Here is a 22,166-nt window from a genome sequence, read left to right on the forward strand (position 1 = left end):
CACAGGTACTGGTGTGGAAGCACTGGGGAAACTGGTGGCAGCACCGGGATAGGACCCAGCCATCCCTGGGTGCTGCTCTGGCCACCTGACAGCATCCCATCACATCCCCCCTGCCGGGATGGACACCCCCAGATTGCCCTGTGGTGGGACATGGACGGGACACACAGGATGAGCTCTGCCCCACCACGTCCCCTCTTCACCGCTCCTCACCTCCAGCTGCATCATCTTCTCACCGGGGCCAAACCCATCCCACAGGTCTCGTTCATGGGTCTCATCGGGTACCAAAGGAAAGGAACCGAAAAACAGGCGGTACACCTGCACCGGGGAGAGGAGTGGGGCTGCCAAGTGTGCCGAGAGCGGAAACACTCATTTGCCCAGCAATGCCCCAGAATGGGGTGGCAGAATAGGATGAGTCCTGGCCAGGTGCCTGCTGACCTCCACCCTGCAGGTCTGGTGGTCAGGGCTCAATATGGGTCAGGATGTGCCCATTCGCTGGGGCAATGTGGACCCCTGGCAAAGCTGGCCCTGCAGCGTTGTGCTGTCACCCACCTCCTGCAGTTTGTCACCCACCTCCTGCGGGTCACCACCCACCTCCTGCAGGTTGTCACCCACCTCCTGAAGGTCATCACCCACCTCCCGAAGGCCATCACCCACCTCCCGAAGGCCGTCACCCACCTCCCGAAGGCCGTCACCCACCTCCCGAAGGCCGTCACCCACCTCCCGCAGGTCGATGCTGGAGCCCAGGAGCAGCTCGGCCGTGCTGTTGGGGAGGGACAGGTTCTGCGTCAGGAAGCGGTGCAGCTCGCCCTGGTCCTTGGCCGCCCACGCTAACGTGAAGCCGGATCCTGGCAAGGAGCAAGTCGGGGGCGTCAGAGCAGCCTGCCAGTGTTGGGGACATGGCACAGCCCCAGGCAGGGACATATCACAGCTGGTCCTGCTTGGCACGCAGCTATGCGGGACAGTGGCAGGGAACTGTCACATGCCACCACATCGCTGGGTGCCTGGCAGGTGGGCACCTCCATCCCTGCCTGTGCAGGCAGCGGGGGACAGGCAGGACACAGCCTACCTGCTCGGTTGCTGAAGTGGGTCTCCATGGAGCTGGGCTCACTGCTGCTGAGTGCCTCCAGGCGCCGGCGCAGCGACTCCAGCTCCTCCTCCAGCCCCGGGTGCTGCGGGTCGAAGAGGCTGCTCTGCTCCACCACTTCGCTGAGGTGCTCCAGGAGCTGCGTCACCCTGCGAGAGCCCAGCACCACTCTGGCTTCAGGGACAGGGGGATGGGGACACCCTCCGCAGAGCTCTGGTGGGAACGAGCCCCTCGGGTGCATGGGGCAGCAGTGCTGCCTGCCACGTGGCACTGCTGCCCCAGGAGCTGCCCTCGCCTGTGCACTGGATCCACCGTGCCAGGGGCACAGAGGAGAGCCCCAGCACCTCCAGGTGACCCTGAGGGCCACCTCCGTCCTCCTCCCAGCACCAGGCACCCGGGAGCCCGTGGGGGAATGGGCTGAGATGTCGCCTGCACCCTGGGAACACGATGCTCTGGACCCAAGTCCTTTGGGGGACAGGGGCTTGTGCCTTGTCCCCGGCAGGGCAGTGCCAGCATGGGAAGGGGCAGGCTGTGCACGGGAGTGTGCGGGAGCGTGCAGGGTGGGATAAGGAAGCGCGCGTCAAGCGTGCGACTCACGTGGAGTTGGAGTACTGCAGGAAGCCGAACTCGTCACGCTGGCCGTCGGGGCACAGGGACTGCATGACGGGCAGGATCCCGGCTGAGGTGAGCGGGGCCGCCGTGTAGAAAGCTGGAGCCAGCGAGAGAGCGCAGAAGAGGCCGGGCAAGGTGCGGGCAGGGAGGGAGGAGAGGCAGGGAGGGGGCAGGGGGCCACCGGAGAGACAGACACTCAGTTCAGAGAAGCGCGCAGTGGACCCTGCGAGTCCCACGGGAGGTTGGCGGCCAAGGTCAGAAGTCTGCAGCTTTCCCACCAAGGTTGTACCTGGCTGGTGGCCCCTTGGGGCTGTGGCCAGCTCCTGCCACCCTGGCTCCTGTCCCCTTGCCCCTGCCCACTCCCCTCTGGGTGACAGGTTCCTCCCACCCCAGTACGATGCCAACTTCTGCAACTTGCCCCCAGGATGGCTGCCAACCTCCCCCGGCCTCTTGGTTCCTCTTGTTAGTAATTTCAGAGGCACTGCTGGATCTCCAAAGGAAGAGGAGGACAAGGAAGAATACGACAGGGAGAGTTGTCACCCGCAGCTCCCTGATCCCCTGCCCCCACCCCTGCCCGGCTGCCCCGACGTGCGGCTGCTGGAGGTGGGTGGAAATGGAGACACAGTGGGGGGAAGATGGAAAAAATGAGGAGCAGCAAGGGGATGGCAAACCTTCCCCCCCCTCCGCCAGAGCTGAGCCATCATCCCTCTGGGGTCTTTCCATGTCCTTCCCCAGGGCAGGGCAAGCCCAGAAGGGGACCAGAGGTTGTCACTGGGCAGTGACCAGAGGTTGTCACTGGGCAGTGCCAGGCAGGGACACTGCTCTTGCCACCCCAGCTGGTGGCCCAGTGATTAGAGAGGCAGGTCAGTGGTGTTAGCACAGCTGCAACGGGCAGGAGCTGGTGAAGATGGGCTTCTGGCAGGGACAAGGGACAGCCCAGGGCAGGGATGAGTGTAGCATGAGACGGGCCAGCAACCTGCTGGGGTGGCGGGGCAGACTGGTGACTATGCCATGCTTTCCTGACAAAGCCAGCGCATGGGTGGCATCTTGCTGGCCTCCAGGCTCCTCGCAGTGCCACATCCCGGCTTTTCCCAGCTGCAAGGGGCCAGTACAGGGACCTGGGGTTGATACAGGGATGGAAGCCATCTCCAGCCCCTTGAGGACCAGCCAGGGGGGATGTAACAGGCAAGACTGGGTGACCACAGGCCACCACATGGCTGCCAGCACCCAGGAAGGTCTGCTCCAGGAGGGAGGCAAGAAGCAGGGGTAAGACAAGCCTCCACCTGGCCTGGAGAGCCCTGTGCAGCCCCAAGGGGCCAGGGACATCACTGCCAGCAGCCCCAGAACCTGGGGAACCCAGTGGGGACACCACCAACTCAGTGAGGACATCACCATGGGCTGGTCCAGGCTGGGCAGCCCCTGGGGAGGAGCTGGCAGGGGCCACACTGTGCTGCCCAAGCTCATCTTCACCAGCCACAGAAGAAGGAGACAGGGTTACAGAGGTGTGGATTAGGCCAGAGTGAGTTGATCCAAACCAGGCTCTTTCTCCCCAAAATACGTAGCTGGCACAGGCAGGGGAAGGGGGAGGCGCCCACCCACCCCACCAACTTACAGACTGGCGCATGCAGTAGAGGCATGGAGGGCAGGCGGGCAGGGGAGATGGTGGGAAAGAAAAAGAAAACATGAGCAAAAAGGAAAAAAAAAAAATCAAACCAAAACACCACACAACACAGAGCGCACATCAGCACCGGGGCAGGAACCAGGGCAGTGCCCGCCACCGCCCGCAGCCAGGCCCACGCTCGCAGCTGGGCTCTCCCTCGCCGGCACACACTGAAACACAGGCTTGGACCATCGTTACACCGGGTCGCCACCACTGGTTCCCAGCATCTCCCTCTGGCCCCACCGCGCCACCCACACAAGGGCAGCCGCCAGGGTGGGCATCCCACAGGCTGTCTTGATGTCACATGGAGCCCTGGCGAGGCGGCAGCTCTGTTCCTCCACCTCTGGCAGGGCACCGGCACCCACAGCCCCGGCTAGAGCTCCGGCTGCACATTTCCAGGCGCCCCCAGCTCCAGTCCCATCAATTTGTCACATTGCCAAGGCCCCAGAGCCCTCCCGGAGCCAGGTGTGGGGCTCCACAGAGTGTATTTTCCCCCCAGCACCTCAAGGAGCTGAGGAGCCCTTCCCAGCACCGCTCTGGTTGCTCTTCGAGCACTCGGAGAGACCATGGCTGTCCCAGCACCATCCAACTCCATCTCCTCTTCCCCCACCCCCAATACATCCCTGCCAATGGCAGCCACAGGCTTGTTGGTGCTGCCACCACTAGGGGAGGACCTCCAGGCTGGGACTGACTCTAGCTCTCCAACACCCCCATATCTGCCCTGCCAGCCCTCGGCTGCAGCCCCTGCCCAGCGCTATGCCCCCCCAAAAGGCACCTCAGGGTCCCCATCAGCTGTCACAGCCCCCCCCCACCCCCAGGCTGTCCCCAGGGTGCTGGAGCAGCTCCCCAGATCCTCAGGGTTTCCCCAAGTGCGAGTGCCCCAGACACCACCCTACTGGCACTCACCTTCCTTTACAGGGATGGTTGGCTTCTTCTGCCGCAGCCCCAGGAGGATGAAGAAGAGCACCAGGGGGATGAAGATCTCAAAGGCCAGCACCCACTGGGGATGACACAAAGCAGAGGGATCATGACACTTGGGGACAGGACACGGCTATCAAGGAGGAGCATGGGCAGGATGGGGGTCCCCAGGGCACTGGTGCAGCACGGCATTGTGCCCGTGTCTTGCAGGTGGCTGGTGGCACTGTCACAGCTCAGCCAGAGGCAAACGGGTCACTGGGCACCCAAGGATCTCCTGCTTGCCCCTGCCTGCACCCTGCCTGCTCCATACTGCCTGGGGCGCCTCGGGACAGGCGAGGGTACCACAGAGGGGGTGGACCCTTACTCCAGTAACGCAAACAGGGTGTCAGGGCTCGATCCCAGCCCCGACGGGCCACCACAGCTGGGGCTGCCCAGGGGAGATGACCCCAAGTCCTTATGGCCAGCAAAGGGCTGCAGGCCCCCATCCTGGCAGTGCCCTCACAGCTGGCAGCTGCCTGGCATGATGTTCCCCTGCCACCTATGCCACCGCTGGGTCCCACCCGTGGGGCCATGCAGGGGCCAGACCCCAACGCTGCCAGGGCAAGGTTCGCTTTGGCCAGGCCCTGGCACTGGGTGCACCTGAGGGCAGCACAGGGGGTCCCAGCACCCTCTCTGTGCCCTCCCAAAAGGCTACGGCTGCGCAGGATTTCCACTGGCAGCATATTGTAATTCACAGCAAAACCCCAGGAATCCCTGACCCCAATCGCACAGGTAGCCCAGGCTGGGCTCCATGCCCTGGGGATGGGCACCGGTAGGAGCGGGCACCTGGCACGCTGCCAGCACAACCACCGCCAGTTTGCACCAGGAGTGCCCAGACCACGTCACGGCCCCATCGCCACTGCTGCCGAGTGGAAGGGAACTACTATATGTGGGGAAACTGAGGCACGGGGTGAGGTGAGCCAATCTCAGCTCGCTTCAGGGCCAGATCAGACCCCGGGACCCGCTGACACCATGGGCAGGGCACACCCCAGCTCCACTGCTGGGAAGATGCCCACTACAGCACTGGCACCTCTGACCGCGCTCCCGCACCTTCCCGCAGTGACGAGGCGCTTGAAGGTACATGCCAGTGGGGTGGGAAGAGAGGGCTTTAAAATGACAGGGGCTGCCTGGAAGTCCTTCCAGTTGGCAGCAGGTGACAGGGTCAAGCCCTCCTGTCCCTAACAGCATCACCTCCACACTGACCTCACCCACGGGCTGCAAATGCTCTGACAAAAAGTTACAGCAGCTCAGCACACGGCAATGAGCAGAGGGACCCCTGCACCCAGACCCCTGCCAGTGCATGGCTGCGGCACTCCTGGGGGCACCACGGTTGGCAGGACTGTGGGACAGGTACAGCTGCACCCACGGATGCCCCCCAGAGCTGCCGATTATGGGGGCAAGGCAGAGCCCAGAAGAAGAAGGGCTGGAGGGGACAGGGACAGCGAACACCCCAGGAGCAGTACCAGGGAATCCCCATCTGTACAGCACCACCGGTCCCTGGCACAGTCCCAGCTGTCACCATCCCTGCATTGGTGGGATGGCAAGGGACACCCCAACCCGCTCTGCCCGCCCTGTGGCTCCCCCCCCGCCTGTTTACCAGGCACACAATTGGGCCTCTGTGCTCAGGCGCCTGTGGGACTGTCCCCCCACACCCACGCCGGGCTGTACCAGGCTCCCTTGGGGACCGCTGGGTCCTTGGTGGTGTCAGGAGGGACCCGCTTGTTGTTATTTATTTTTTTAAAGTGGGTCATTGACCTTTGGCTCATCTCCTTCCCCAGAGACATCCTCTGCCCCTGACCCCTCCTGCACACCCCAGTGCCAGGGCAGGCTGTCCCCCACCACCAGGGGTGACACAGCGATGGCCAGAGGTGGCAGCAGAGCTGGGCTCACAAGCCCTCACCTCTGGGACTGATCCTGCCCCTCTGGTGTTCAGGACTGTCCCTGTGGGGGCTTCCCAGGCATCTGCCCCGTACCTAACGGGGCAGAGGCAGGGGCATGAAGCGGGGGGGGATGCTGTCCCAAGGGAGCCTCAGCCCCCCCTGGGAGAGGCACCCAGCAGGGGGACCCAACTCTGGCACAGCCCGGGGTCCCCACCGGCAGGTGCAGGACACTGGGAGACACTGTGGCATTGTGCGAGGAAGCAAGGGGAGAATGGCCAGGATCTGGGTGGCTGGGAAGGAAACGCTGGAGAAGGAGAGGGACAAGAAGGGGAGAAGGGCTGGTGCCTGCCAGCAGCTGGCCATGGCCAGCACCGACCAGCGCGGTCTGTCCTGTCCTCTCATTTATTCCCTTCTTCACTCCTCCCTCCGCGAGGGCTCTCACACGTATGCCTGTGGGGGGTGCGGGTGCAGCAGCTGGGGTGGGACCCACCTTGTGCCCAGGTGACAGTGACTGGAGGGCCGGGGGCAGCTCCCGGGCAGGGGCAGAGCTGGGCTGCCAGAGGGATCCACCCCATACACACGTCTGTACATCCCCCTGGCACAAGTTCACCTCAACCTTGTGGGAGAGGTGAGCACGACGAGACTGTGGGTGCTGCTCAGCTTTGCATGGTCTGCCTGCCACCGCCACGGACAGCAAGGCATGCGCGTGGCTGCTGGAACCCCACGTTCAGCCCCGCCACGGGCCAGAGGCACGGGCAGCGGGATCCTGCCCGACTCCCCCAGCAAGCGAGGCAGAGGTTGGCGGGTGCTGCCGGCAGGGTGCTGGCCCCAGGCAGGCACCTCCCTGGCAGAGGGATGCTCAGCTCCCTGGACCACCGAGCCAGCGACTCGATGCCTGCATCTGCCCTCCTCCATGCTGGCAGATGGGAGCAGGGGGCCGCGGAGAGGACGAGGGAGGTCAGGCGCTGCACAGCCCGAGTACAAGGCAGCAGCGCCAGCCAGGGATGTGCGGGTCCCACGCTGCCAGGCCAAAAGCACCGACAAGCCCCATGGGACACAGCGAGAGCAAACGGCCCGGCCTGGCACAGCGGTCCCACCGTGCCCACCCTCTGGCAAGCACCAGGGGCAGCTGGGAGACGTGCTGAAGCCAGGCACTGGGCCACAGAATTTGGCAGGACAACTTCACCAGCGTCCCCAGGACGTGCATGCCCCAACAGACAAGCTGGGCACTCCCCGTGGGGGCAGCCAGGCCGGGCGGAGGCAGCTCTCTATGTCCACCGCCACCACCCAAAAGTCCACACCATCCCTCCTGCCTGCTCCCAGGAATGTTCCAAAGCTGCAGCCATCGCCTTTGGCCAGCACAGCCTGGCAGAGGGACAACAGGGGCTGGGAGCCCCCACTCAGAGACCCCTAACCCAGCAACCCCAGTGATGCCCCCACACCCCAAACTTGCCACATCAGCCCCCCTCTCTCCATGGCCTGGCACCCATATGGGGATTTACCGGCCCCAACGCAGGTGAAGCAGCACCATGCACAGCCCTGGGTAAACCCAGCCTTGGAAGCCTCCATCCTGCACCCGCTGGCGGACAGGGCAGGGTCTCCCTTGCTGCCCACCCCCTGCCAGCCTCTCCTGCAGGTCCCAGTGCTGCCCACCGAGCCGGCAGCAGCAGGTGCCGGCCCACAGGAGCCCTAAGGGATGGGGCTCAGCTCCTTGAGAATCAACAGCCCAACTTTTCCAACAGCATTTTAAGGCAGGTGGAAATCATAGGATCATAGAATGGTTTAGGTTGGAAGGGACCTTGAAGATCATCCAGTTCCAACCCTCTGCCATAGACCAGGACACCTCCCAGCAGCCCAGGTTGCCCAAGGCCACGTCCAGCCTGGCCTTGAACACCTCCAGGGATGGGGCCTCAACAACCTCTCTGGGCAACCTGGGCCAGTGCCTCACCACCCTCAGAGTGAAAAAAAAATTCCTAATGTTTAATCTAAACCTGCCCTCTTCCAGATATCTTCAACTTTTTGATGGTTCCAGACTTTAATCGCTGTTCAATACCCACTTACTTGCCCACAGCTGGGAAGCGCAGGTGGATGAAGCCATGGTCATTGGGCAACACAAATGCTGGAGCCAGTGGGTTAGCGAGGCTCCGTGGCCAGGCAGACCCACCAGGCCAAGCCGAGCCCCCACCCCTGGCCAGCCCACAGACACCCACCCAGGTCACCCTGCCTGTGCCCTCACCCACGGGGACAGCCAAGGCTGGGCCCAAGGGCCACCAACCCCCCAGCACTTTTGCTCAGAGCAAGTTGTGCCCATCACCTCTTGTCCCACTGCCACCTGCCCCCAGCGAGGGCACGTTCCCTGCCTTGCACCCTGCCCAGTGGCCCTGGCATGGTGGCCCAGGGACGTGCCTCAGGGAGGAGGAAATTCCCACTGGGCTTTGCCAACACCTCTCTTGAGCCCGGTCCTGGCATGCCAGAGCCGGGGGCCCAGGGAGAGCCGAGCACGGTTCTCCCCTGTGCCAGCCCCGCGGTGCCGTGTCAGCTGGGCACCAGTGTGCCGTGCTGAGGGGGCCATGTCATCAGTAGCACCATGTCCTGGAGCCACGCGGCAGTGCTCCTCCACTGGCACATGGCACTGGGAAATGCCCCCCCTCCCACCGGCACAAGATGCCCGGCCGGAGCACAGGCGGGATGGTGCTGGCAGCCGCAGTGTGGAGGAAGGTGCCAGCCACCCGGTAGCCTCTCCCTGCGGGCAGGGAGCGAGGCAGAGCCCTGCAGGCCTGGCAGCTCATGGCCACCCACCGTCCGGGCCACCAATTCCTCTATAACAGCTGCCTCCACGGCCACCCTGCAAGCAGGGAGGGATTCACAGGAACACTGCCCAGCACTGCCTCGCCAGCACCACGCTGCCAAGCCTGCGTGTGTGTCCCCGTCCCCGTCATCGTCCCCCCACCCCCTGCACCAGCTGCAAACAGCAAGGGGGCAAAGAGCACCCTGAGCCAGGGCAGCGCCCGCCCGCCCGATCGATTCCTGCTGCTGGATCCGGCACCAGCCCCCACCCAGCCCCGGCAGCAGGACCTGGCAGTGCCTCTGCCGGCACGGGGTGCCCTGTCCCCCAGGGACACGGCAGCCCGGCACAGTCGCTGCTGCAGCAGAGTCCTGCCAGCTGGGTGAGCCCCCTCAGTACCCCAAATTTCAGCCTTTCTTATTTTGCAGACATCAAGGTCTCCCAGCTCCGCTCCCACTGGCCAGGGAGCGAGGGGCAGAGCTGCCAGCACAACTCCTCTGCCTGGTGAGAGCCTCCCAGCTCTTGGCCAAGGAGCAGAAGGCACAAACCCTGCACAGGGCAAAGCAGCCACGCCGCTGCCTGGCTCTGCCCTGCCCTACGTTCATCCTCCCCCCAACCCCAGGGCACACGCACCAGGAGCCGCACCAACATGCTTGCGACACCAAAGCAGCACCCGGAGCCTCAGCTTCTGCTCGTCATTCCTCCAAAAGAGCCCCAAACCACCAACATTTCCCCAGGGCCAAACAAAACCCAGCAGCACGCTGCCATCACCAGCACTTCAGAGCTGCGGTCACCTTCCTGTCCCAAACGTGGGCTCAGAGAGCCACAAGGAAGGTGGCTGAATACCCTGAACTGTGCCTGCCCTAACTTTTGAGAGATTACCTGTTAATTTTACATCCAACGCAGGTTTAAACCAGTTACCAAAAAGTCATTGGGGAGCCCATCCCTTAAAATAAACACCACTGAGCTCGCCCACCCCAGTCCCAGCACAGCCAAGGTGACACAGACGATGGCACAGCCTGCACCACCCAAGGGCTGCCATCAACACCCCAGGGTGCTCATCCTCGGGCACCCACAGCCCTGGCTTCCCTCCACCAAGTACTGCTGATGCTGTTCTGCTCAGACCCCCATCACCCCATTCAGGTTCCTGCCTGAATTTTGGCCCTGGGAAGAATGAAATCACAGCCAAACGCCAGAGCAGCCCCAAGAACAGTGAAGCCTCACTGGGCAACGTCCAACGCTCCCAGAGGCTGGGCACGAGACCTTACAGAGGTGCCACAAGACAGTGCCCAGCCATCACCCTCGCCAGGTGACAAAGGGGGTTTCAGAAGTGGGTGACATGTGGCACCCTGGGTCAGAAGCACACCTCTAAGACATGCAGCCTCCCTGTACCCACCACTGCTCCGTCCTCAAGTGGATCAGCCAAACCCTCACCAAGTGCCTGCAGACAAATTCTGTCCCAAAACCACCACTGTGCCTCACTACAACGTGGCTCCCCAAACAACCCCTGGTGCCAGGGACAATGGGAACACCCCCACGGCCACCAGCATTCAGAGGCAGTGCAGAGAACTGGCCCCAGCTCTCAAGTCCCAGCCCAGCACCCTCAGCCAAACACGAGGTGTCTGCTCCCCATCCCATCCCGCAGCAATGGGGCCACTGCTCTGCATGTTGCCGGGAGGAAAGCGCACCATGGTGCGGCACCTACCCCAGGGCAGCACCCCACTGCATGGGGCTGTGCCAACGGGCAACTGCTGGCAGGGCAAGGGCACGGCACACACCACGCTCCCTGTGAGGCTGGGAGAAGCCCAGCAACCCCCTAAGTGGACCCCCAGCAGGGGAGGGGTCTCGTGCTTATCCCCTCTCTCCGCTCCAATCCCTCTGCCTGTTGCAGCAGGATCAGCCCAGTGGGATACAGGGCGGGTTTCGCTTGGTGAAACATCTGGAGGTGGCCAGGGCAGAGCTGCGCTGGGGGATCCACCCCCAGAGAGCACGGCACAGGTACAAGGCTGGGCTCTGGCACGGGGACCAACGCTGCCCTGGCTGGCCAGCGCTGGCAGCTCTGCTCCCGGGCTGCTGGGAGAGGGCAGCGCTCACCCAGGAGCGGGCAGGATGATGACCCCTGTGCAGACAGGGAGCATGAGGTGACGCTGGGATTTGCATGCAGCAGGAGCATGAGGAAGTAGGTGACACACACATCCTCAGGGCATGACTGCCCTGGGGGCTGCACTGAATCCACGAGTACCCATGGCACTGGGGGCAGGTCGCACCCTGGCACATGGCTGGTCCTCTGCAAGTCCCATGCACACACAGCATCGCTGGGTGGTTGAGGAGGTGCTCGTCCTTCCCCTGCCACCTTGCCTGCAGCAAGCAGGGCACTCCGGTGACAGTCCCCACACATGGGGGTGACTGAGCCTGGCTCCTCACCCTCCTACAGCGCACTGCTGCCCATGGGGCTGAGGAGGGTCAAGGAGAAACAGGTCCCCAAAAAGACACGTGCACCCTCAGTTTGTAACCCCACCAGCCACAGCGGGCAGGTCCGGGTCAGTTGCCAAGGGCCAGCAGATGCCAGGGCATAGCTGTGCCAACCGGCTCACCTTCGCGGGCAGGGGTCTGTGGCACAGCCCCTCACTGTGGCCACGCAGCTGTACTCAGGAGGGATGACTCAGCCGAAGAATATCATCCCCCTGGCCCGTTTTGGGGGCAGCGGGGTTGCCCATGCAGTGGGCACCTACCCGCACGGCGCGCCTTGGCCCCCCGGGTGCTCTGGCCGCCGGGGCAGAGCAGGGCCTGGTGCTCGCAGGCTGCCGGCGAGGGAAAGCCGGCAGGATCAGGCCTGCAGGATATTTGGGAGGGGGAAGAGGAGAGAGCATCGCCAGCTGGGGAGCAGCAGTTCCCTACCCTCCCCCACCCTCTAAAAATACCCGGCGCCCAGCGCACCCATCCCCCTGCCCGCGTCCCCGCGGGGGTCCCTGCGGGCCGGGGTCCCTGCGGGGGTACCTCCCGCCCGCCCCGTACAGGAGAGGCCGGGGCGGGCTCACACACCGGATCCGCGACCCCAGCGGACCCCGCCACCTCTGCCACCCCCGGGAGGGGACCAGCGCCCCCGGGACCCCCACCCTCCTCGGCCCCGGGAGCGGGAGCAGCTCCTCTCCAGCCACGGGGGAGGGGCAGCGTTGACCCACATAGGATTTGGAAACCTATTTATAGCCTGCGGATACCGAGGGCCTGGGGAAAGGGCTCCCAGCCCGGAGGGGCGGCCCTGGGGACCAGGGACAGGGCTGGCGAGTGCCCGGGGAGTCTGGGCCGTGGCGGGGAAGGGAGACGCCGCACAGGGCGAAGGGTTGGGTGGGCACCCAGCCCACGGCCCCGGACTCCCCCACGGGCACGGCGTGGGAGCGGGGCGGGAGAGACCCAACTGTTGCTGCCCCGGGGAGGGGCTGGGCCCAAGCCGGGGCGGGGTGGGGTGGGGGGGCGACCTGCCGGCAGCCGGGCACGGCGCGGGGGTCCGCGGGCGCTCCGGGGCTTCGCAGACCGGCGGCGCCCACGCTGCCCGCCCCCCCGCGGCGAGCGGACACGGCCGGGCCCGCACCGCCGCCCCCCGCCCGCCCGGCCCCGGCCCCCCACCTCGGCCGCCCCCCGCCCCACTCACCGGACTGCGCCGCTTCAGCGTCACGTTCTTCCAGAGCAGGAGATGGAGCTGGTGCAGGAACCCCATGGCCGGGCCCGGCCCCGCCGCAGGGACCCCCCTCTCCCCGGCTCGGCTCCGCCGATCACCCACCGCCCACTGCCATGCCCTGCCGCCGCCGCCTTTGTCCGCAGCCGGCTGGGAGGGAGCGGGCCGGCCTCCGGCTCCAGCCCCGGCCCGGCCCGGCCCGGCCTTGCGCAGCGCCGCCCCCGGCCCAGAGCCGCCCCCCCGCCGCCACCGCCCCTTAAAGGCACCGCCGGGCCGGGCCGGGCCGCTGCGCCCGGGGCCGGGCCTCGGGGCGTCCCCGCAGCCCACCCCGGAGCCCCGCGGGCAGGCCCCTGGCCCGGAGAGCACTGTGGTCCGGCCCTCGCCCCCGGGGATTTGCCGCTCCGTAGTGGATCCCGCCCCTCCCGGGGAAACGGAGGCACGGAGCCACCCGGGCACGGCGGGGGGAGGCCGCCGCGGCACCCGCCTCTCCCCGGGTACGGCCTGTCCGGGAGCGGGGCTCCTGCCCCGCGGAGGTGCCGGGGCGGGGAAACCCTCGGTCCGCAGGAGCTGCCCCCGGAGCGGAGCGGCCCCTGCGCCTCTCCGAGCCGGAGACACGGAGAGGTTCCCCCCGACTGAGCCTCTCCTCCATCGTTGCCCCTCCAGGACAGACCTGCAGCAGGGAGCCCATCGCTGTGGGGGTCTGCGTGCGAGGGTGGCATTGCTGTCCCCACACGCTGGCTGCTGCCTGCCCTCCTCAGACGCAGCTGCCCACAGGTCCTGCCCAACCCATCCTACTGACAAGTGGTGGGGTGTCCACATGTGCTCTTGGAGGGGACCAACCTGCCTGCGGCACGCTGTTCCCCCAGCCCAGCCGTGACTCCAGGGCTGGGAAGGATGCCCTCAACAGCAGTAAGCACTGAGCCAGGCCAGCTCTCTGTCTGTCCTTCCTTCTCGCCATCCTTCCTTGAACACTTTGAACCATAGAATGGTTTGGGTTGGAAGGGACCTTAAAGATCACCAACTTCCAACCCCCCTGCTCCGGGCAGGGACACCTCCCACCAGCCCAGGTTGCTCCAAGCCCCGTCCAACCTGGCTTTGAACACCTTCAGGGATGGGGCAGCCACAGCTTCTCTGGGCAACCTGCGCCAGGGGCTCACCAGCCTCACAGGAAAGAATTTCTTCCTAGTATCTAATCCAAATCTCCCCTCTTTCAGTGTAAAACCATTCCCCCTCATCCTATCGCTCCCCTCCCTGATCAAGAGTCCCTCTCCAGCTTTCTCGTAGGCCCCCTTCAGATACTGGAAGGGGCTCTAAGGTCTCCCCAGAGCCTTCTCCAGGCTGAACAACCCCAACTCTCTCAGCCTGTCCTCACAGCAGAGGGGCTCCAGCCCTCGCAGCATCTTTGTGGCCTCCTCTGGACCTGCTCCACCAGGTCCATGTCCTTCTTATGTTGGGGGATCCAGAGTTGGACGCAGTTTCCATCTTTCCATCCTTCCTTCCTTCTATCCTTCTTTCCATCCAGCCATCCTTCCTTCCTTCCATCCTTGCTTTCATCCACCCATCCATCCATCCATCCATCTCTCCCTCCCTCCCTCCCTCTGGTTCTCTTCATTTCATGACCTGTCTCTCCCTCCCTCCTGGTAACCCCCTCTCTCTTTCATTGCTCTCCTCTCCTGCAGCTATCTTTAACCATCTCTGTCTCCGGGCTGCTTTCAGGGCCAAGTGCAGCCAGGAGCTGTGAGTAACTCCTTTGGCTGCCCCAGCCCTGAGGGGTGTTGCTAAGGGCGACTGCGTTTTGGGCAGGCTCTGTGACAGCTGCCCGGGCACTAACAAAAGCTCCCCTTGTCCTTCCACAAAGCACCATTATTTGAAAAACTTCTGGGCGAAACATTGTGCTGAGGTGAGGGAGGACAAGGGATGCCCGGGGGAGGGGGGGATGCGATGGTGGAGAGGCACAGCGTAGCCCCGGCTCTGTGCCCCAGGGAGGGCGGCAGTTTTGGCAGGGCTGCAGGGCGTGCGGGCAGCAGAGCCGCCTGGCGTCGAGAGGAGCGGAGCATGGGATGATGGCCAGGGCTGTCTCAGCCCCTTTCCACCTGCACCCCACCAGCACAAGTAACCCGAGGGCAGCTGCGCCAGCATGACCCCGAGGTTTATTGGTGTTTCTCCGGCTTTGAAATACCAGAGAGGTGTGGTGTTGAGGTAAGCTGGTCTGTGGGGGTTCAACCAACCCCAGACCTGGCTACAGCGGTGGCTTTTAGTTGGTCCCTGGGGAAGGAGGGATGCATGCACCCTTGGTTCCTCCTGGGGGATTGCATGTGGGTTGTCCTCAGCCCACATTGGAAACACCTCAAAACCCTGCCCTGCAGCAGAATGGGTCCCCAGCCCGCAGGGGCACAGTGGGGAGGATCATGGCTGGGGCCGTGGGCAACGTGAGCTCAAAGCCCTGACCTGGGTCTCCTGCCTCCCTCCCTCCCGCTGCCCCTGGGTGGGTCTTACTGAGTTTCGCAGCTCCTCTTCTGCTTGGCATGACCATGAAACCCTGGTAGGAGCCAGCAAGAGACAGCCCCAGCAGCAGCGAGCCATGGGGCAGCACAGCCCCAAAGACCCGCTGGCCCATCTCTGCTGTGGACCCGGGGCCCTGAGCACCTCTCAGGGGTGCCTCTCAGGTCACCTCGCCCCATGGCCAAGCTCCCCCGTCTGTGTGGGGTCATCTGCAGATGGCAGCACCCTCCCACACAAATCTCCCTGTTTGCGCTGGTGCTGACTGTTGTTACCCGATGGTCCCATTCCCCGGCCCCGGGCACTGGGGGCTCCTGCCCAGCACACGTGGGCAGAACTGGCCCCTGCTCACAGCCCAGCTTTGAGCCTCCAGCATCACGCTGCCGCCTCCGTGGGCTGCGGGGGTCAGGGTGCCCAGACCCACTGGCCGCAAGTACCCCCCAGGCATCATCCCTGCTGCTGGGGTGTCCTGGGACAGCACCTGGGGGTGACAGCAGCAAGTGCAAGGGAAAAGTTCCTTCCTGCTCCGCCATCCATCCTACATCCCCTGTGGAAACCTTGTGGCCTCTGCTGTCTCCAGCGCTGTCCTCTGTGGAGGGGAACGGCCCCTTTCTGTGTGGCCCCAGTCCCCAGAGCTGCGCAGGGGGGGACGGGGACAGCAGCGGGGACGATGCTGGCAGCTCCGGTTGGGCAGGGAGTGCTGCCTGCAGCTGGTGGGGTTGGGGCAGACCAGGCTGGGAACGGTGCCCTGCGGGCTGTGCAGCGCCCGGTATCTGGGCTCTCAATCATGCAGGGGAAGAAATGCACAAAGGGGGTGAGAAAAGATAACAGGAAACAGGGGATATGGCTGGGGAGGAAAAACAACCCAGCCCCAGAGCTGCTGTTGGCCTCCCAGAGCTCCCAGGGCGTCCCTGTAACTGCAGAGCCCTGGTACACCCCGGCATGGTGGCACGGCACTGCCACCAGCGCTGCAACCATTCTTGCTCCCAGGACGTGGGCACCCAGCGGGAGCAAGGGTGCAGTGGGAGGTGCAGATCCAAGGGGGGCTCGACCAGCCCGGGGGACCCCCAGCTCTGTGTGTGCCCCTGCCAGTGCCAGGGACAGCGCTGCACGCTGCGGGGCTCCCCTCCCTGCCGCTGCCTCAGTTTCCCCATCTCTCTTCCCCTGCCAGGGCTTTGGGGGAGTCTTGGTGCCCAGAGAGCAATGCCAGCAAGGAAAACAAAGGGGCGCATGGCCAGAGCGGGAGAGGGGCAGGTCCACAGCCCGGGCACGCGAGGCAGCTCTCCATGCAGATGCTGCCGAGGCACTCGTGTGCCCACTTCCCCTTTTGGCAAAAAGCATCCCAGCCAGGGCAGGTGCACGGGGCTTGGCAGCACCGAGGAGCTGCTGGTGCTGCTTTAGCTGACGGTTGCAAGATGACTCAGTGGGAGCCAAAGTCAGGCTGGCATCCTGTTTTCAACCAGGCTGCGGGTGGCAGATGGGGGGCACCTTGGTGAGGCTGAGAGCAGGGCCCTGCCTGCACCCGTCCCAGCACAGGCAGGGCGTGTGAACCCCCGGCACACAAGCCCTGGCAAGGCACCGGCTCCTTCCCAGCACCCGCCGAGAGGGAATAGCCCACGGCCATGGGTGGCAGTGCCCGCCTGAGGCTCTGGGGCTGACACTCCCCTCCATCCCCACCAGCTCTGCTGTGGATGGCAGCAGATGCTGAGGGAGCACCTGGTTCCAGTCTGAGATGAATGAGCATCGCACTGTTCAGCTGCTCATGGGTGATATCAGAGGGAGCTGTGTGTGCCAGGGGTGTGCAGCCAGACCTGAGAGTCCTGCTTTTGAGAATAATAATAATAATAATAATAATAATGATGATGATGATGATGATGTATTAGTGGTCTCAGCAAAAGACTGTTTGTGGGGTGTTCTTTGGCACAAAGCTAGCAGAGCTGTCCCATGCGCTCAGCACGGCCCCCGCTGGGCAGCTTTACCCCCTGCAATGCCACGACTCTGGCAGGCAAACGGGGGACGGGTATCTTGGAAAACTGCAGCCCAGCCCGTGCATCAGGGCTCTGGGCTGGCAGCTGGGACAGGAGAGGCACGTGGCAGAAAGAAGCCAGGATTTGGGCTTGGTTTCAAACCTGGCACCTGTGAAACCCCTTTTGGGAACTGAAATCCTGCATGGGGCCACATGCACTTTGGCCAGGGAGCCGCAGCCCGGCCGGAGGCTGGTGGGTGAATCACCTAGGAATGCACAAGCACAGAGCTTGTGACACAAAGGAGCCTTTCCCGGGGTTGCCAAGGCACTGCCATGGGGCAGCACCTGCCATGGGGCATGCACTGAGCAACTGCGTCCCACGCTGGCAAGGGACACACGCCCGGCCGGAGGACATGCACCCTGCCACGTGCAGCACCCAGCCATGGGGCAGTCACAGGGCATGCACCAGCCACCAGGCACCCGCGCATCTGAGTGCACGCTCAGCCATGTAGCACCCACCCAGGCATGGGACATTCACACGGCTGTGGGGCACCCACTCAGCCACAGGGCACCCACCTTGCTATGGGGCATGCAGCCAGCCGTGGGGCACCCTCTCAGATATGGGACATGCACGAGCCATGAGGCCCCCACCCAGCCATGGGATGCCCACTCAGCCAGAGGGCACCCACCCAGCTGTGGGGCACCCATTCAGGCCATGGGGTGTCCACCCAGCCGTGGGGCACCCACCCAGTCACGGGGTACCCACCCAGCCGTGGGGCACCCACCCGGCCATGGGCATGCACCCACCCCCAGGGCACGCACCCAGCCGTGGGTCACATCGCTGCCCAGGCGGCACAGGGGAAGTGCTGGGAGAGGGCTGTGCCGGCTGCCACGTGCAGCAGGAAGGACCTGCTGTGGGGCCAGGACGAGGCAAAACCGCAGAAAAGAGGAAGCCCTCGAGTGCCCCAACCCAGCGCCGGCAGCTGCCCTGGCAGACACACGCAGGCACCTCGCACGCCGCCGCGCCAGCCCTTCCCCGGTAAGTCTGAGCTCCGCACCGCTGGCCACTGTGGGGAGAGGGGCTGAGAAACAGGTCGGCTCTTGGCACTGCCGGAGCCGGGTGTTCCCTTTCGAGCATCCTGAAAACAGGCGCAGCATCCCCGCTGCCAGGGGCCGGCTGGCAGAGGGACTCCGAACACCGGCGTGAGGTGCAGGGAGCTGGCAAAGCTTTCCCAACCCTCCCTGCTTCGGATGCCAGTTTCTTCTGGAGCCTAAACTTAGCTCGTGTATTTTAGCAGGACGGACGGAGCGGGCTGAGGCAGGGAAGGGATTTTTCACAGCAAAGCCTCAGTGGCTGAGGTGGCAAAGCAGGGCACTGCTTTCCAGGAGGCTCCAAAATTGTGGAGGAACCCTCACAGCTCTGGCTGGCAGCGGGGCTCGGGCAGCCCGATGTGTTTTCAGAGGTTACCTCAAAAGGGAAACTGCCTTTGGCACCGAATGCCGTGGGCAGCCCGCGGGCACTGAGCCTTGTGCCTAGGACCGGCACTCCCGGGTGGGCTTGAACTGGCGGCCAGTCCTCAGCCCGGCCAAGCGTCCCCCTCGCTGTGCCCGCCACCGCTCTCTGTTCCCATCAGTGCTGCTGGTTAAAGCACGCCACCGCCAGCAGAGGCCTGAGGCAGGCAGATGGGCACCGTATCGGGACCGGCATCTCATGGCTGGCGTTCCCATACGCCTGCAGGCTGTGCAGCCCCAAATGGCTCCCTGCGTGCGCTGCTCCGCCTGCCCTGCCCGCAGGGCACCGGCCATCTGTGACACCCCGAGAATAAAATACGAGTGTCCGGGGAGGCTGCAAGGTCCCAGCCTGCTTGGGGTCCCCGCGCCCTCGGTGGCTGGGGAGAGCCCTGCCATCGCCGTAGGAAGGTGCTGGAGTGAAGGAGCACTTCTCAGGCAGAACTCCCCAGTCCGGCCCTGAGCGGGGTTTCGGACTTCCCAGTCACTCCCCGGGACACTGTGGTTTGTAGCTGGGGTCTCACCGTGGGGTTATTCAGGCAGGACTCAGCGTGTTCCCCCTCACCTTTTGCTGTGTGGCCCCATCCTGCAAACCCTCAGGCACTTTTCTTCGGAGCCTGGCTGCAGCAAGGCTGGATGCATTTCAGCCTTGACCCGCCCCAGGCAAAGTGAGAAGGGTGGAGGGGGACCGCGGCTGTTTGTCAGGTGGGGAAACTGAGGCACGGAGCAAGTACCAAGGACCGCATCCCTCATGCATGTACTGGGGAGCGGTGCCGGGCAGTTGGGGGGGTGGGAGGATGGCTGCTGCCCATCAGCTCTGTGCCCCCCTTTGGCAGCATCCCTGCTTGCCCTGGGGGGACACTGGGGACCACAGAAGGGTGACACAAAAGCCACTGTAGGGTGACACCAGGTGCACAGGAGACCCTGGGGGGAGATGAGAGCCAACAGAGGGTCCAGGGGTGATTATGGGGCTCAGGTTTTGTGGAGAAGGTCTTTCTCCATCCGCTCCTTCCCCAGTGCCTCCCCAACACCCCTCAGCCCTGGCAAGCTGAGCTAACGGCCCTTGGTGTTCTCTCCTCTCTCCCAGGCATCAGCTCTGTCACCCGAGAAGGTGACAGCCAGCCCAGCATCATGGCCCGGGCATCACCGCTGCCACGGCGGCTGTGGGGCCGGCCCAGCGTGAAGGCAGTTGTCACCGCTGGGGTGTTTATAACCATCCTCTGGAACCTGAGGTACTTCCTCAACCCCTCTGAGGTCTCTGGAGAAGCCCCCAAGCAGACTGAGCCGCTGGTGGTCCTGGTGTGGAAATGGCCCTCGAAACAGGTCCCCAACATCAGCGGGGACGTTTGCCGTGAGCTGTACGGCATCACAGGCTGCTGGCTCACCACAGAGCGGCAGCTCCTGGGCCAGGCAAACGTGGTGGTGTTCCCCCACGCCAGACTGCAGCCCGGCAGGGACAGGCTGCCCAAGGAGAGGCCACCAGGGCAGAACTGGGTGTGGGTTTCCCTGGAATCCCCCTCCAACACTAAAGCTCTAGCAGGATGGAACCAGACCTTCAACTGGGTGATGACCTACAGACAGGACTCAGACATCTTCATCCCCTATGGCAAGCTTGTGCCAAACCTGTCAGCCACTGTGAACATCCCCACAAAGACCAACTTGGTGTCCTGGGTTATCAGCAACTACCACAGGACTCAGAAAAGAGCTGAAGTCTACAAAAACCTCTCCAGGTACCTCCACGTGAACATATACGGGAAAGCAAACAAAAAGCCTCTTTGCAAGGACTGCCTCTTGCCAACGACATCCAAGTCCAAGTTCTACCTGGCCTTTGAGAACTCCATCCACCAGGACTACATCACTGAGAAGCTCTGGAGGAACTCGCTGATGGCCGGCACTGTGCCTGTGGTGCTGGGGCCACCCCGGGCCAACTATGAGCAGTTCATTCCTGCAGACTCCTTCATTCACGTCGATGACTTTGGTTCCCTGGCAGAACTGGCCACCTTCCTGAAGACTATGAACTCCAGCCGCTACCGGCAGTTCTTCACCTGGCAGAAGAGGTACAGCGTGAAGCTCTATACCGATTGGAGGGAGAGGATCTGCACCATCTGCACCGCCTACCCCAGCCTGCCCCGCGGCCGTGTCTATCCTGACCTGGAGAGCTGGTTCAACACCTAACGCGGGGCTGGTCTGTGCTGGGACCGTCAGGGACACATCTGAGCAGAGGATACTGGGGTGGGGGGAGCGTGGGGCACCCTCCTACAGATCAGGACATGGGGCAGGGAGGGATGCGGGAGCCTTGGCATCTCCTCCCAGTCCGGCTGTTGCCACACTGGGACCTTGAGCAACTCCACGTGACTTAATTTCTTGCAAAACGGGACTAACCCCCCCACCCCCAGACCCGATGCTGACCTACCTCGCCAGGGTGCTCTGGAAATAAAAGCCACAGCGCTGCAGATGCTCTGCCTGCGGCACAGGGGCTGGGCAGGGCCAGGGGGGGCTGCCGGGAGAGCTCAGGGCTCCCCAACCTTCCCCTGCAATTGCTCCATGTGTCCCCCCAGCACGGTCTGCTGAGTGGCAAAGCCCCGGTGGCAGAGGCCCCATGGTGGCATGTGGAGGAGCCGAGCTCAGGGCAGCCCGGGGGGGTGGGGGGTTGGGGGGGCAGCGCCCTGCGGCAGGCACCGAGAGCACAACCTCTGCTCCGCCACTTCCTGGCACAGCCCAGCAGCACCCATTTCCCCCCCACACCCCCACTCTCGAGTTGTGGGTGTCACCGTGCCGGTGATGACCGGCAGGACACAGGATGCTCTCGAGAGCAATCTCAGCCTGCTCAGTGCCAGGCCAAGGCAGAGAGGGATGCTGCGGTTTCTCACTCCCTTGTCGGCACGCCTGCCCTGCTGCGGCAGGAAGCCGGTGAGGCGGTGGCGTCCGGAGCCTCACAGCGAGCCCAGAGCAAACCTGGTCCCTTGGGCACCCTGCGGCACCGGCATCCTTCTCTGTGTGCCCTTGGCACTGCCAAGCCCCGGCGCACCCTGCGCTGCGCACGCACCCCGCGCCGTGGGCTCTCTGCTTGGAGGGCACGCTGCACCGTGGGCACCCCGCACCACGCAGACCTTGCACAGAGAGACCCCTCTGCTGTGGGCACGCTGCATGGAGAGCATCCTGCGCAGTGGGCGCCCTGCAGCACACCCCCCCTGTGCCCCGGGCAGGGGCAATGCCCAGACACCCCGGGGGAGAGCACCCGTCTGGGATCAGTGCAGATGTCAGGGCTGGGTGATGGGACCGGGGTGGGGGGGTGTGACACGACTGCTCCATCCCTGCCTTCCTCTGGGCCGCTTGACTTGGTGCTGTCAACCCCCTGATATAAACGCCTTATTTTGTCACAGGTTTCCCCCGGTTTCCCTCACGGCAGCCCCAAAGTCGCCCAACCTCACCCTTGCCACCCCACAAGCTGCCTGCTGCCCTCTGGGACCTGCTCCCTGTGCCCGGGGTGCAGTGGGGCGCAGGCACGTGGTGACACCCCCTCAGCAGACGGGACATTCCT

General features: G+C 64.2%; 2 protein-coding genes across 2 annotated transcripts in view; one reads left to right on the forward strand and one right to left on the reverse strand.

Annotated features, from left to right (window-relative positions):
- The window catches only part of ABCA2 (ATP binding cassette subfamily A member 2), a gene marked incomplete at both ends in the record, with an annotated part of 33,209 nt that extends 20,516 nt beyond the window's left edge, over nucleotides 1–12,693 (reverse strand). The window contains 6 exons of the mRNA XM_082492535.1: nucleotides 211–315; nucleotides 718–845; nucleotides 1,067–1,233; nucleotides 1,682–1,793; nucleotides 4,263–4,356; nucleotides 12,628–12,693. Coding sequence (XP_082348661.1) covers nucleotides 211–315; nucleotides 718–845; nucleotides 1,067–1,233; nucleotides 1,682–1,793; nucleotides 4,263–4,356; nucleotides 12,628–12,693 — 672 coding nt within the window. The remainder of the gene's footprint in view (nucleotides 1–210; nucleotides 316–717; nucleotides 846–1,066; nucleotides 1,234–1,681; nucleotides 1,794–4,262; nucleotides 4,357–12,627) is intronic.
- Nucleotides 12,694–19,756: 7,063 nt separating this feature from the next.
- Nucleotides 19,757–21,051, forward strand: FUT7 (fucosyltransferase 7; the record flags this gene model as incomplete). The annotated part of the gene is made up of 1 exon (XM_082492823.1): nucleotides 19,757–21,051. One exon carries the CDS (start codon nucleotides 19,757–19,759, stop codon nucleotides 20,798–20,800), a length of 1,044 nt encoding a protein of 347 aa, XP_082348949.1. The 3' UTR covers nucleotides 20,801–21,051.
- Between the last annotated feature and the right edge of the window lie 1,115 nt (nucleotides 21,052–22,166).

Source organism: Vanellus vanellus, assembly GCF_965231255.1.
Source record: "Vanellus vanellus genome assembly, chromosome: 18".
In the NCBI taxonomy this organism is placed as follows: domain Eukaryota; kingdom Metazoa; phylum Chordata; class Aves; order Charadriiformes; family Charadriidae; genus Vanellus; species Vanellus vanellus.